Consider the following 15,181-nt stretch of genomic DNA (forward strand, 5'->3'; position numbering starts at 1 on the left):
GTTAAAATTATAGCTCACAGGTGTCAAGACCAGAAGATTGTGCCTCAATAGGTATTGTCAATTCAAGAATCTGATTCTGGGCGAGGCCTTTTTTTCCTATCCATGACATAATAGTCAACCCATCCTCCAAGAAGTGAATGATTGTTTGTGAGTCCGTTTACTTGGTACCGGGAACGTCGAGGCAGGCAGCGATCTGGCCAGCAAGTCGAAGAGGGCTATGGAGTAGTTAGTATTTTGATTTCAAATCAAGCAGGTAGCGGTTGAATTACCAGCCGATGACGTCGACAATTCCAATAATGCTGTCGAGGCTGAGGTTGGGGAGGCATTGGGTGATGCCAGTGATCTGGAGAAGACAGGCAGGATCGAAGAGGGTTGGGAGCTGTCGCTCCTCAACCTGATGAGGGGTAGCAGCCGCAACGGCAAGGGCGGGAAGAGCGAGGATGAGTGAGGCCTTCATGTTGATGGTTTGGTTTGGGGGATCTGAAAGATCTTGAGTTGAGGGATTGTTTGATTGTTGTGATGGAAGAATGTAATTGTGAGTGCTGAAGATGGACTGATGAGGAGGGACGAAGGAGGGTTTTTATAGATATCCAGACTCTTACAAAATCAAGAAAGTAAGTCCTTCAGGTCATCTCTCCTCCCTTCTCAACGACCACATCCTTTGTGAATGACTGAAAACCACAAGTCATTAGAGGCTGCCCGAATTCCTCAGACAGTCGTCATGCTGCAGAGTTGAAACTCACGATAGGTACAGCACTTGCCATAGGATATTGGTAGTCCCAACATGTCAAAATCGTCCCATAGCCGTGCGAAGACGCGTGGGGTTGCACAGGTTCAACGTCCTGGCGACTAAGTTTGTCTTACCGCGTTGGGCCGGAAGCATAATTGTCTGGTATGTGATATCTCAACTTGGCAACTTTCGTGATAATTCTTGCTATTCTGAGACCTGCCGCTGCCATCTATGTCAGAGGCGTCTGTCAAGGCAGCGACAACGGTTGATTTACTGGCGATTGGGGTGAAGAGCCGTTCTGAGCGGACCGGAATATTCACTGTTTGGCCCTTGACTTGAAGATCGTCGAGGCGGTGAGAAGGACCCGAGATGAAGCCAGGAAGTGAAGTTTCGATAAACTTGGTTTTGACTCAGATTTGCATCTGTAAAGGTTTACAGCTGCATCTACAATCACATACCACTTCCTTAGTTGCTTGGATCTTGACCAAGTATTGTATGTCTTCGAACTGCTGCTGCTGCTGCGGCAGTGCCCTGAGAGAAAAACTGTCTTTTGAAAACAGAACTTCACTCAATAACTTGGTCGTGGATCTTCAACCCCCGCAAAACATTCTAGTTGTAAGACAACAGGACGCTCCCCTTTCTTCAGCCTCACGTCAAGCGGCAAGTACCGTTCCATTCTTGGCCATCCTTGCATCAGTCTGATCGACATCAAGGGCCAACGTCCTGTCTCAACGTCGAACGTTCCATGGTGACAGCTTCTGCGATATGAGTGGCACAGTAAAAGTGATCTGCAAACCGTTACTTATTCCCTAAATAAGAGGATCGACTGACTGCTGATCTCTATCGACTTGCATACGTGACTGGGGGAATACGAAAATCCTCCTGCGGGGCACCCATCATCCCTTCATTGTAACAGGGCGCGACATCTCTCCCTTGACTGCTTTAGTCTCGTGAAGCCAAATGCAACCTACGACCTCATCACAACCAAGATCGACCGGGGGAGACATCCGAGTCACGTCAGTGGACTGCCAATCTTGACATCTCCGCATCGAAATCTGCAAGTCGTCCAAATAAGAAGAGGCGGGAGCTGCCATGGCAGCTTGTGCCGTCTCTTGGCTCACGAAACCGGAATGGAGCAGCGTTTGGACCCCCAATGTCTCGGAGCTGCGAATATCAGTGGTGCGGATGTCGGTCAGGCGGAGTTCCCTCAGCGGTAATCCGAATGTCAGCTTGGCACTGATCAAGTGCGTTAGGCGGGCTGTCAGTTACATAACTTATCGGGATCTAGATAGAGCGGCCCGTTGCGAGCGGGAGTTTACTTCAGAAGCTAATATTAGGGGCTGGTGGCAAAGTTAGTCCCGGCTGGCAAAAAGTGCATTGTGCACGAATAGCACCTTGAATTTTTAGCCAAATTCTCAATTGAGTACTTATGTTCCATAAAATTACTGGATTTTATGAGACTTCTCATGTAATATGCCTCAGACCAGCAGGTCTGGACTTGGGCGCAGTGGAGACATATTTTCAGCTCCAGCTACCATCTCATGATGCCAGCCAATAGCTCTTCTCTCTGTTCCGGTCATTTGATGAAGCAGCATGATGCCCCATCAGTGTCTCTGCTGTTATGTCACGGCACGGTGACTATGACAGGAAAACCTTTGCCGTCATACCCGCCAATGTCTCTGCATGAGTTGATTGGTAGTTTGAACATGCTGCATGGTCGAAGAATGTGACGGCTGACAAGTGGCAGCGAAACGGCTAGCCTTAACCTTAACTCTGAAAAACTTCCGACGGAGTGAGCGTCGTCGGATGGAGATGTGGGTATTCACGATAGGCGTCCGGAACTCTCCATCGATCGTCCACATTCATTGTCGATCTATCGTTTCAATTCAGAAACGAAGCAAGGGAAATTGGAGCTCATAATAAGCTCATGACAGATTGCAATTAGTCAAACAATCGCTTGAAGATGTATTCATCTCGATGATCTTGGATGATGCACACGCGCCCGTGCCATGTTAGGGCTGGGCCAGCTGATCAAAGTCTTACAGTTAGGAATAGCCTGTCACTTCGGCTTGATGTAAGCAAGCGCTTGCAGTACTCAACGAAATTATTCAAACTAATTTGGGGTTGTTGAAATCGGAGCTACTGCTTCTTGGGCATCGCCGATCAGCTTCAAAGCAGATACAGTGGGAGTGTATTGTTTTTTCTGCCGCTAGCCCATTTTAACATTTAGAGTGTGCATATTAACCTCACACATAGCTATCTTTTATACTAATTGGTTAGGGAAAACCTCTAACCAGGATTAGGAGTTAACATAGCTCGTTTTAGGCTAAGAGGTGTGTGTCAGTACATCAAAGGGTATTCATACTTATTGCCCCCCACTGTACAGCGATGGGGTCGGTGGCGTGCCATCGCGAATTGGAAGTTGAACCTTGCACCCAACCTCGTGGTGAGAAGACAGATCAGGCTCAACAGACAGTTCTGCCTATCTACCCGTTAGTTAATTGAGCGTCCCGTCCCTAGACATTGGGTGGCGAATCAATGCCACAGTAATACGGAAGAGATGCTGAAGGTATCTGGTGTTCCATTCGATGGTTCCGCTCAGAGTTACAAGACCGAGCTGAATCTCGCTTGCTGCCACGAACTGAGCAGAAGGAAAACTGGGTTCCGTGCGCAACAGGCCTTGTAGAACCATTGAACACGAATTATATCAAGGTTGCAACAATATAGATAATACGAATACCATTCCAAGGATATCTCAACCATGAAATACCTGCAGGCAGTCTGAAGCTCAACCCCAGAGGAAACGATTTTAGAATGACTACCCTGCAGCCGTGCATTGTCCATCAGCCACTTTAGAGCTGCTCCCGGCTGCCAATGACAGGCTAGTAATAAGTGCCGCTGGGAAGCTATCGAAGATTTGCTTCTTGGGACCAGGGTGAATGAACCATGGCGCGGATCCGCGTATGGAAAAGCCTGCACACGTCTCACGAACTCAAATACTCGTACTCCATATGCTGCGCAATACTAATATCCAATCTTGATAAGCCAGCTCATCAATGCCGGCGCATATATCCCGAGAAAACATGCACATCAAATGGTTGTTGCGCTACCCCATTACGGGTCCTATGTTCCTTACAACGTCAAGAGCAATACAGGTATTGCATGGCAATAGTGCAGTGCTGCACAAACCACGTACGGGGCTTAATGAGATGTTGCACGGAGTTAAGGGTTGTTGTCCGTTGGAACTTGTGCAACACGGAATTATGTCAGAGGCATGCCTTGTGCGATGAATGCGAGGCAATATTCAGCATGATTTTATCAGGTTATGAGCAATATTGACAGGCTATTGGTAGTGGCATACCAATAATTGAGCAGCTGAGATAGGTCTGCTGGTGATGATCAAAGGCGATGGCAGTCATCTGCTTCGCGAAGAAAATGACGTAAATGAATGCAGCGAGAATCTCACGTAATCACAGCTTGATGAACCAACACCTCGGTGGAAAAAATGTGCGCAACGCCGACCGGCTTATCTAGGTTATCCGCAGATCCACGAAGGAGCGAATCCGTCCAGTCACATTTTTAGGAGGAAGTGGGCATCTTTTGTAATCACAGTTATCTTAGCGCCATGTCGGCGTGTCGGCCACGTCGCGACGCGAGCTGGCGCCGGTTTTTAGCAGCTAATGATCGCCCTGACCCTTACGCGAGGCCCCTATAGGGTTTAGCGCATGATTGACTCAGGGCCTCGCTGCTCGGACTTGTCTAGATTTCCGACCTACGACGGGGGAACTCAAGAGTCCAGAATATGCGGCCATAGTAATAACATGGCACCATCGATCAGATGGATCTGGCTATTTAGATATGCAAGAGTCGCACGATTGATTTTAATTTCGGATCTATTAATTGCTTAGACAAATAAACAAACAACTACCGGTCTCCATTAATCGTGGCCTGACTCTTCAAAACCCTTCAGCCCCTGCATCTCATCATCACATACCCCTTTCGTCCAGTTCAATCTTCAACATGACAGTCGATCTAGAACAACAAACGTCCTCCCCTGCTCCTACGTTACACGACGAGCCGGCCGTCATGGAGGACACACAGCGACATGGTATCAACTCAACAATATGGCAGGGCCGAAGAGGTCTTGTCGTTAAGATCCTCACAGGAATCATGGTCGCCATTCTCGTGATATTCCTCGCCGACCTTTCATACGTCTTCGGCTCCACATTCGAAGTCGGTAACCGAGTATCAGGCCTGAAGATTCTAGTCGTTGATTATGATGGTGGTGCTGTTGGAGAATCTGTCGCCAACGCATACAAGAACTTCCAGGGCAAGACTTTCCCTACACTCGAGTTTCGATCCGCCGATGACTACCCCGAGACGAAGGATGTCAAGCATGGCGTCTGCAACGCCGATTATTGGGGTGCTATCTACATCAACAAGGGCTCTTCTGATAAGCTTGCTGCTGCTTATGAAGGTGGCTCTGCTGCCGAGAACTACAACCCTGCCGATAGCATCACCTACATCTACAACAGCGCCCGATATCCTACTGTCGCTTCTGGATACTTGGTTCCCAACTTGCAAAAGGTCATTGGGGCTGCTCGAGGTAGCTACTACCAGTCCCAACAGGGTCGTTCCGCCCTGCGAAGTGTCAACAGTAGTGACCCAGCTGCCGTCGAAGCATATCTCAACCCCATCCAAGGTACCGCCGACATCATCCAGCCCACCAACCAAGGAAGTCGAAACCTCTACAACACCATCAACATTGTAATGGCAATCCTTGGCCAGTTCTTCTACGTCCTCGCCATGAACGGCATATACGACAAGTTCGGCCTTCACAAGAACATGCGCATCCGCGATCTCTTCATTATGCGTTTCATCAACGGCATGATATTCTCTGCACTCTATGCCTTGATCGTCACGGGCTATATCTGGGCCTTCCGCGAAGACTGGGATGTTTCTGGCGGACAGTTTGCCCTATCCTGGTTGACCTTTTGGCTTTTCATGGATGTCAACTTCCAGGTACTAGAAACTCTCATTGGAAGCTACATCCCCATGGCTCTCACGCCTTTCTTTCTCCTCACTTGGTTCATGATGAATGTCGGCTCTGTCGTGTTCCCCTTTGAGCTTACAGCTGGATTCTACCGCATTGGTTACATTTTCCCCGCTCACTCATTATGGATTGTTCTCATCCAGGTCTGGTCTGGATGTGGCAACTCCCTTCACATTGGACTTCCTATTCTCTTTGCTTGGTGGGTTGTTGGACATGTGACAGCGTTCTTCGGTATCCGAAAGAGATGCTTGGATCAATTGGAGAATCTTAACACTGCAGAGGGCAAGCAACAATAAAGGAATCACTTGGCTGAGTGAGAGGACTTTTACTAAAAGTGTATTTGTACGGATTGGATGACATAGATTTTTGAACATACCCCTCGATAGACTACATACATAATGATTATTCCACACAATTTAGACAGTCGCATTTGTTTCGAATATCTCAAGTGCATGATGAATTCCGTAGTTGAACATTGTACATTTGCCAAGCGAGTATCTAACTAAGTCACAAGACGAACTTTAAGCTTGTCGCCCTTGACAATCTCCTCTTCCTTCGTCATGAGTTCAGGAAGATCCCAAGTGAGGTTGACGTAACGCCCTGCCAGCCAAGGTCGCCTTTCCGATGCCAAATAAACCAAAGAGTTGGCACAAAGCGCAGGAGTGTCAACAAAAGCTTGTTCCTGTTAGCAGCTGATTCTGATGATTCAAATCGACAGACTGACCTGCTCGCAACTCCTCTGGAACTCCCTCGATCCCGCCCAACATCTCTGAAGGAGAGTTTCCAGGATGGACGCTGTACGACACGATCCCTTTGTCCGCGTACTCGACCGAGATGAACTCGGTCAATCTGATAAGCGCTAGCTTAGAGATCTGATATGAGCTTAGAGTCGGCGATACGAGATGAGCTCCGACGCTGCTGATGTTGATGATAGTCTTGAGTTCCGACTTGACAAGCAAAGGGGCCAAGGCTCGTGCAATGAGATAGGGTCCATAGACATTCGCGGTGAGGGTCTGCAACCAGTCTGCAGGCTCAGACTCAGGGATGGACACCATTTTCATGAATGCTGCATTGTTAATCACGACATCAACATAACCGAATGCTTCATCAATCTTCTGCGCCAAAGCATCAACACTTTCTGGAACACCAACATCAGCCTTGATGGTTAAGACCTCTGGCTCCGGATGGCCTGCTTCTTTTGCCGCAGCTTTGATAGCTTCGGCGGTTGCCGACATGTCGGATCTAGAAGCGACAACGATACGAGAAGTACCAGCTCGTGCAAAAGCTGCACACATGGCTCGGCCATAGCCTCGAGATGCTCCAGTGACGAGAACTACCTTGTCCTTCAAATTAAAGTTCTTTGGGTCAATGGCAGGATAGGTATCGGAGTGTACCACTGAGGTAACGTCATAGTCACCTTCATGGAGGTTAGTACATGCATAAAAAGAAGCCACACAAAGAGGACTTGCTTACCAGGCCCTTCAAGAGGGTTGGGAGTTCCTTTGGGAGGAGGCATAATTAATACGCGTGGTATAAATTTTTGTTAATTATTTCTGTCTTGAAATTGAGATAGAAGAGTAATTTGCTCTGACTTCTCATGCCCAAGATGATGAGGCATCTTATATCCATTCGTCTCAACAGGGTCTATGCAGCGATTACCAAGCTTTGGAGGACTTCGCCGCAGGCGGAATTTCCGGTCAGCCACTGAAGCACTCCCTGGCCAATCGCTTGCAAGCGAAAATCCTCAGCCAAGGTTTTTGGTCCTGTCAGCATATGTCATTACGGATATAAAGACGATGGTGCAGTAATTCGGAGTTTACAGAATTCTCTTGCTAAGGTTCTCGATAAAGTTAATTAAGGGGCATACTATCTGCTTGCTAATTACAGCTACTCATACTTGCAGCGATGATGCAGGCTCCGTTACGGTGGCAATCCCAGCCAACAACTCTTCCCAAGTTTCATCTTCCATCATGCCAAAGTCTAACACGGCTTCTGGCTTCAGGTTTCCAGACCCAGTGCTCGAGAGGTAACCTTCCGAGCTACCCAGTTCAGAAGAGGAGTTCTGTCCATCACATCCTATAGAAAAGTTCAAAAGACCTGGTTCCAGCCTTTTAGTTTCCTCATACGCAGCTGCCACTGCCCATATCATACTCGAGAATCCAAGCATGATGTCTTCCTCATTGCCGATTCTCTGTACTTGAGAAGAGAGATTCTTGAACTTTCCTTGCAGCCGCTTTGCCTCGTCCTTCAAGTCAGCCACCCTCTCAACTGTCATGGCGTCGTGAACAGGAGAACTAATGGCCATAAAAGGGGCATTGCAGGGAGCAAGCCCAGTCTCTATAAAGATTTCGGATGATATCTTGCTAGCATTTGAGAGACACAAGAGACTTCTGCAAATCTTGGCCGTTGTATAAAACGTGATGTACCAGAGCTCTTCGTCTGGATAGGCTATGACGGCATCGTTTAGCGACTTGCAGCTTCGGATAAGGTTAAACAAGATGGAAACCCTGGTACTGGTCGAGGAAGACGGATTATTAGTTATGAAGAAGTTAGAAGTCGATTTGCTATCCCAAAAGTCATCATGCAGTGAAACTTCACCGAGCAAAGTATCAAGCAAGTAAACCTCCATTCTTATAGCAACTGTCGATGAATTTTAGTTAAGCCATGAGTCGATAGTTCTTGAAAGTTGACTTACGGTTGTTCTGGAGATCTGGAGGAATGGAGGCTTTCAACAATGCAGATTCGTTATTGAGGGTCTGCAAAGCCATGGCACTGACAAACTCTCCCCTCATCCCTGAGTTTTCTAGGTCGTCATACCCAAAAGTATCGCATATACGACGGCATAATTCGCTTATACGAACGAAATGGGGGATCATAAGGTCAATCGGATATTCTGCGTTGGCTAGGAGGAGTTCCCAGCTTTGCTTGATGTATCCTGTGTATGGCAAAGCGCCGCGAGTCCTAAACTTGATAGAAACCCTGGACCATCAGTCTGCTTCCCGTTAATGGCCCTCGACCTTTCTATACATACCACGATGCTGTGCAATATGTTCCAAGCAAAGCCCGAAGTTGCTCTGCAGACCGTGCGGCCTTGCGTCCAGGGGCTGTTTCATCTGGCCCAAGATCGACTTTTCGTCTCATATTGTCAGGATTCTGATCGAGCCCGAGGTTCTGAACCAGTGAGACACACAATTGTGCAATTGGAACAATTTGCTGCTTCTCGTAGCTGATGAAGAAGTACTGGTACCATGCGAGGTAAATCAAGAGACCTTGCAGAATTTCAAGAGTGCTTTCTGACTGCATTAAAACTCGCTGATGCGCTTGATTGCGGATTTCTTCACCAATCTGTCGTTGGATGGTGCAATTATCAGATTTCATGGTTGCCATGATGCACATGAACAAGAATGACTTATCAGCCCTAAGAGAAGCGACGGTAGTTCCAGAAGAGATGGGAACAAAAGGAAAGTGTTGAACCGCTTTGGTACGATAGTTGTCAAGCAATATCTGCGCTTCAGTTAAGCTGAGAAAGCCGCGATCAACGACATCCACTGTCCCATGCAGTCTCAAGCCACGAGGTAACGGCAATTGGCCAAGCCGGCTGCCACTTAGTACGTTCATATCGACGTCTTCAGCAGCTAGTTGCGCGACAAAACCACCCATGGGCGTGCCCTGGGCTTGGTCGACCAGCAGAGCCAAAACTCGACTCAGTCTTTGCTCGAGGAGTCGCGTGCGGCTGAACCCCGTTAATAACTGAAGTAAAGCACTTGTTTTCGTAGACTTACGAGGAGCTGGAAGGACTCTTCCGCTTCTCCACAACATTGAGATAGGTGCATCGCTTACCAAGCCGATTACACCGCTGGCATTCGTCAGATGAGAATGGCAGGCATTTCGACTTGACAGAGGTGCAATTGACACAAGCTCTTCTTCTCACACCAGAAGCTTTTGAAGAGGTACTAGTCGACATTTCGTATTGTCGTATACTCAATATCTTGTCGTTGATCACTAGTATTAGGCTGGCGAGATTATGGAGTTCCTGGTGCCTGTAAGATTCCGATAGCTTTCGGGCTGCGGAGTTTCCGTCGGGCCAACAAAACTTGGATGTGCAAGATGACGTGAGTCAGCATTTAACACCCAATAAGCATAATCCAGGTCTTTTATCTAGCTAAATTGAGATCTTATCGCAGGTTCAATGACGTTTGCCCCGTCTGAAAGACCGTTTTTGTACAAAGTTGCGAGCTTCTCTACTAGCTAGACAAGGCTGTGTTCTCATAAATCAACTCGTCAAATATGGCCATCTCTTCAAACCTATCAGCCATTGAATGGATCTGCGCTTCGGCGAGTCTCTCAGACACGGAATTTAATATGAAGCTCGTGAAAGCCTCCTCAGGAGTAGTATGATGCTCCCCAGTCTGATCAATTCCTCGCAACAGGTTCTGAGCTTCCCCCGCCACAATGGCATCTTTTTGCATGGCCATGGATAGAAAAGCTCTCGCAAAATCGCGGAACATGGGATAGGAAAAGTACAGGTCTTGCCAGCAGCGCACACAGGTAGAAATAGTGTCGCCATAATGGGTCCTGCAGATCTTCTAGCATCGCGAGGCTGAGCGTGGGTGGTGCGGCATTGAAGAATGTCGTGTAAGCAGATTGAGGATACTTCGCACAGAAGCAGAACACCAATTCTTTCAGTTGATTCACTGAAGCAGCGTATAATGCTTTGGGGTGACTGTCTGGAGATGTCAGTGTCATCAATCCCCTTGACCGTGGCAGGGTGATGAATGGGCGAAATATTATCGTCACAACGACGTGAAAATTGGTACTGCCAGATGATGAGATAAGTTCTTCTGGATTTTCTACTGCATGACTTGCTGGAAGATGATACTCTCGTATGGGCAGTCCTCTATTCTCTTCATGCCATCGTCAAGGCCGTCAACCCATAACAACAATTTCTGATACTTTACTTCAGCAAATGACAGCGGGACACGTTCCGAAATTAGTACCTTAGCAAAGTTGTAAACACCCAGAACTTCCTGGGCAATCATCCAGAGTCGACAAGCACTCGAGGACGTATTACCACGGAAGGAACGTGATAAGCCGGAAGCTGCACCGTTTCTGGGGTCTCCGTGTATGGGTAAAGTTGGCAGGAATGGAATGTGCGTATGCTGATAGTATACAATGTAAATTCTAGTTAAACAGAAGAGCCGGGGTAAGTTATGGATACGTATGTCAGCCAGTTGTATACTCCCCAAGCGATTTTCGAGCAGTGTTGTAGATACACAAAACGGCTACTTATTAATACCTAATTACTTGTTTCCAAATTCTTCACTTTTGATACCATCCACTGCCTACAGCCTTTGTCTTGGCAGGGCCAACGTACTTCTTCTCGTACGCGGCGAACTTTTTACTCGCCGAAGATCCCTTGGCATCGGGGAAGTCGACCTTACAGCCCAAAGCCTTGTATCCGGGAACAAGTGCATCCGAAACACCATTGAGAATAGACTGAAAGAGCCTGACAGAGTTGAACAGCTCGGCAGGAAAGTTGGCGAAAATTGCATTGTACAGGAAGCAGCTCAAACCTTGAGGATCCTTGGGCAAGTCAAGTGGACCAACAACCCAACTACCATCAGCGCCAGATCCTCCCAGTGCTGGCTGAGCGTAAAGGTAGACGTCAAGAATCCCACCAACAGCCTCAGGGATAGTCATAGGTGTAGCGCGTCGATACCAGCCTTGCTCAGGAATGCACTCAGGAACATGGGTGTATTCAAGGTCCTCATCCTTCCAAGCGTTCTTGCGCTTTGGCTTGGCGCCGTAGAAAGAGGTGATGGAAGCTTCATTGGCAATACCGCCAGCTCCAATGGTTCCATTGGAGAAGAAGCCAGGAACGAAATAGTACGCGCCCATGACAACTGCGGCGCTAGGAAGATTGAAGTAAAACTGCTTATTGGCGGCCTTAGAATCTCTGTATCTGTTCTTGAAATGTTCTTTGATCGCATCGACGTTGTAAGTGCCGTCACCCTTGGCAAGGGCCTGCTGGTGCATCTGCTTGAAAAGTTCTGACTTGAATGAAATGTTGTCTCCGTTGAGGTAGAAATCTTCACGTGTAGCAGACGCGTCGCCTTCGTTGAACTTTCCTGCCCAGCTTATTAGTGACTGTCATAGTGTATGGTCTTGAGATTGATCACTTACCATGTCCAGCGATACCAGATGGCTTGCCAAAGATCTTGTTCAGAGCACCATTCAGAAGCCCGACACGGTTATCAGGACCTCCGATGCTCATCTTCTGAGACAGAATATCGCCACCGTCGACAGCACCACCGACAGCAAGGAGAGCGGAAAGATCTGCGCCCATGTTGAATAGTTTTGCAGTGCCAGCTTGGATCTGGCCGATCGTAGCGATACCGTTTCGGGGAATATCTATTAATTGTCAGCTGCCTATTCGCTAGTCTTTCGATTCTTCAGCTTACATCCATGATTGGCCAAAGTGTTGAGACCAGGGCAAGGGCCTCGCTGGTCAGTTTTACCAGGAGCCTTGAACGGATGAGAAGATTCAGGGAACTTCTGCAGACCCTTGACAGCTTTAGTGGTAGGAATCAGACCCAAGACATTGTCGACGACAGCCTCAACAGTGCCTTCGAGCAAGGACACAACGCTACCCACGACGCCAGTCTTGAGCTGTCGAGGCTCATGGCTCTTCTCTGCTTGGCCGACTTGGTGCTCTTTCAAGCGTCGGTCAATCTCTGCACGCGCTTCCGGGTGGTTGAGCAGCGCATCTAATCCCTCTGGTGCTAACCAGGGGAAAGAAAGAGCCGAGGGGGCGCAGAGCGCGGCAACGACAACAGAGAAACGCATGTTGATAACCCGATGTCAATCGCTTTCCGAGTCAGGTACCTTTTGAATGCATTCAGGATATCAAGAATAGGGCATGGACATTATATAGGCATTTTTGATATCCACTTATGGGTTTCTCCCTCGATATGCGTCTTGAGAATGCTATGATGGTATCTGACGTACTCGAAAACATGATGAAAGGCTTGACAAGAATCAGAAAACGTCTCTCTACAGAGGGGTAATGAGTACGTTTGCTGGCCATTCTGCCATTGTACCTACGACTGGCTGTTGCAAGGGACACTAAAGTCAAACTATCGATTTCCTAGGTCTATTCTGGTAATACGCCCTGACGAGGTTCATAAATAGGGTAACGGTCTCCGGTTGAGCCATGTCGATCATAATGAGAATGCGGAGGATTTCAAAGCTCTCCTGATTATTGGTCCCAGACGATGATGATGGGGAACGGGCCGAAATGTTTCCTTCCTGCAAGTGCTGGGGATATGGCCCAGATTTTCCTCTCTTGAGCTGAGAAACATGCCAAGAAGAGACAGAATGACGATCTGATCATGGCCTTGTAAATCTGAGAACCGATTCCTTGGCTGAGGCTCAAATGTGGGTTCGATGATTGGGGCAAGGGTGACAAATAACAGTTCCAACGTGCTCGGCTCCAACCAAGACAGTATTATCATTAGCGTGGAATCGACTAGCTCTCTCTTGTAGCGGCGATTCTGTGATAGGATTTTATTGTTTCTGACGAGAAGGTTTATCATGACTGAAATTCTTCTTGTAGCCCGTCATATTCTGCTGCGAAAAGTTCGAACACTTTGTCATATTGCTCCGTGGGGTACTTCGTCTGAACCTAAAAATCTCACATCCAAATGCTGGCTACGGCCCCGCTCCTCGGATATTGGCAGATCCTTTCTAAAGGTTCCTTGCTTTGCTTCTAATTGGCCTTGATGAGGTCCGATGCAGCTACGGAGCTTGACGTTGATATGTGATCATCTTGACGTTGAGTTAGACCGACGCTAGTGCTCATATACTCGGCCGAGGAACGGGGTTGCTATTAAGCTAAGGCTTTACGGTTATGCCTTTTTCTACGCTCTAACTTTTCACTTGGAATCGATCTTCAAGTGCTATGTCGAATATTTATCGACTTGCTTGGCTCTTGCAGTAACCTGCTGTACCCAAGCAGATGATTTAAAGCTATCTTGCAACCTTTTGCTAGGCTGATACAGGCCTATAACATATATTGTATAGAAACATTCCAAGCAGTTTAACTCTCCTTCTAGTGCCTCGCGATCTAGCATCACGGCTAGCTTTAACTTCCACACGGATTCAACACTGCCAAGGCGCTCAATACCACTGTTGATCGTGATATAATCGATCAACGCTGCTAGACCGTTGCCAAGACATAGGCGGTAAGAGCCTTATTAGGCTTTCCTATGAGTCCTAACTGTTATATTAGTTGTCGAAAAGTAATGATCTTTTTATTACATGACTTAAATGGAAGCTATTATCTTCCAGCTGCAATTGCATTATCTCAATATATTGTAGGAAAATTGGCTGCAGGGGAGTTTATATGTTGGGCAAAATGTGATATCAAAAATTTAGAGAACAGATCAGGAACCAAAGACCAATAATAACAAAATCCAAAAAAAGAAATGCTTCGTAGCAGCTACTGGTTTCGATCCAGTGACCTCCGGGTTATGAGCCCGGCTGGGATGAGTTAGTACGAATTTTGAGTTCTCATTGTGGAGAAGAACATACCGCGCTTCCACTGCGCCAAGCTGCTTTGCTTGAGCTTATGTAATAGCCGATCATCGAAACTTGACCATATACTCAGTACATTTTAGCTGGCCTCCCTTATGGTAATCAATCGCTTCTTGCTCAACATAATGACATACAGTGTATTTGTGTTTTAACAACGAAAACCCCCGTTCCTCAACCTGATTAAATCTTGTCGTTGCACTATTATTTCCTGGCTTTCTCAGTTCACTCTCAAGGTACATTTCAAGTGACCTACTGCGACATCCTGATGTTCAGGACTGGGCTATTTTTATACAGGCGCAGAGTTACAGGACCTTTTACCCGAGGAAGCCAACCGACCTTGATAAGTGTCTCCCTCCCTCCCTCCGGGGATCAATGAACTTGTTTCGGAATCACCGGATCAAAATACAATTCTATTGGAGATGAGTCATTTCGTATTGCAACTTGGCGGCTTCTTTCATGTCTCACAAAACTGCATCACCCGTTTCAAGGCAGATTTCTTGTTGATGGTCTCACAAGATTGGCTCGGATTCGCCCCACATGTCTAGCGCTGACAGCTCGTCAATCAAACCGTGCAAGGGACCAGCGGGTCTCTAATATTCTCCGAGCCTCGCATGTAAGTATAATTCAGCCGAAGGCTGACTCTACATTAATTCATAAGTTTTCCCGAATAATGAGGGTTTGGTTCAGCCGAAGGCTGACTCTACATTAATTCATAAGTTTTCCCGAATAATGAGGGTTTGGTGCAGACAGGGATAAATAAGTTTCTCGGAATCTGATTGGTCCAGATTTTGTATGGCCAGCCG

The 15,181-nt window shown here is 47.4% G+C and overlaps 5 protein-coding genes and 1 non-coding gene across 6 annotated transcripts; 1 reads left to right on the plus strand and 5 right to left on the minus strand.

Annotated features, from left to right (window-relative positions):
- Nucleotides 1–38: 38 nt before the first annotated feature.
- Nucleotides 39–748, minus strand: FOIG_14295 (uncharacterized protein). Its single transcript, XM_031215522.1, has 2 exons — nucleotides 270–748; nucleotides 39–215 (listed from the first exon to the last, which is right to left on the minus strand). The coding sequence occupies exons 1-2, from the start codon at nucleotides 455–457 to the stop codon at nucleotides 158–160; spliced, it is 246 nt and encodes an 81-aa protein (XP_031054916.1). The 5' UTR covers nucleotides 458–748; the 3' UTR covers nucleotides 39–157.
- Nucleotides 749–4,526: 3,778 nt separating this feature from the next.
- On the plus strand, nucleotides 4,527–6,218 carry FOIG_14296 (uncharacterized protein). The gene has a single exon (XM_031215523.1). The coding sequence runs from the start codon at nucleotides 4,751–4,753 to the stop codon at nucleotides 6,077–6,079; it is 1,329 nt and encodes a 442-aa protein (XP_031054917.1). The 5' UTR covers nucleotides 4,527–4,750; the 3' UTR covers nucleotides 6,080–6,218.
- A 67-nt stretch (nucleotides 6,219–6,285) lies between these two features.
- FOIG_14297 (uncharacterized protein) lies at nucleotides 6,286–7,299 on the minus strand (the record flags this gene model as incomplete). The annotated part of the gene is made up of 3 exons (XM_031215524.1): nucleotides 6,286–6,458; nucleotides 6,508–7,200; nucleotides 7,257–7,299. 3 exons carry the CDS (start codon nucleotides 7,297–7,299, stop codon nucleotides 6,286–6,288), a joined length of 909 nt encoding a protein of 302 aa, XP_031054918.1.
- A 375-nt stretch (nucleotides 7,300–7,674) lies between these two features.
- FOIG_14298 (uncharacterized protein) lies at nucleotides 7,675–9,747 on the minus strand (the record flags this gene model as incomplete). The annotated part of the gene is made up of 4 exons (XM_031215525.1): nucleotides 7,675–8,423; nucleotides 8,479–8,762; nucleotides 8,815–9,516; nucleotides 9,566–9,747. 4 exons carry the CDS (start codon nucleotides 9,745–9,747, stop codon nucleotides 7,675–7,677), a joined length of 1,917 nt encoding a protein of 638 aa, XP_031054919.1.
- Nucleotides 9,748–11,102: 1,355 nt separating this feature from the next.
- On the minus strand, nucleotides 11,103–12,629 carry FOIG_14299 (uncharacterized protein; the record flags this gene model as incomplete). The annotated part of the gene is made up of 3 exons (XM_031215526.1): nucleotides 11,103–11,911; nucleotides 11,967–12,194; nucleotides 12,245–12,629. The coding sequence occupies 3 exons, from the start codon at nucleotides 12,627–12,629 to the stop codon at nucleotides 11,103–11,105; spliced, it is 1,422 nt and encodes a 473-aa protein (XP_031054920.1).
- Nucleotides 12,630–14,277: 1,648 nt separating this feature from the next.
- On the minus strand, nucleotides 14,278–14,400 carry FOIG_14300. Its single transcript has one exon. It is a non-coding gene; the product is annotated as a tRNA-Lys (tRNA).
- Between the last annotated feature and the right edge of the window lie 781 nt (nucleotides 14,401–15,181).

The sequence above is a fragment of the Fusarium odoratissimum genome, assembly GCF_000260195.1.
Source record: "Fusarium odoratissimum NRRL 54006 unplaced genomic scaffold supercont1.39, whole genome shotgun sequence".
Lineage (NCBI taxonomy): Eukaryota > Fungi > Ascomycota > Sordariomycetes > Hypocreales > Nectriaceae > Fusarium > Fusarium odoratissimum.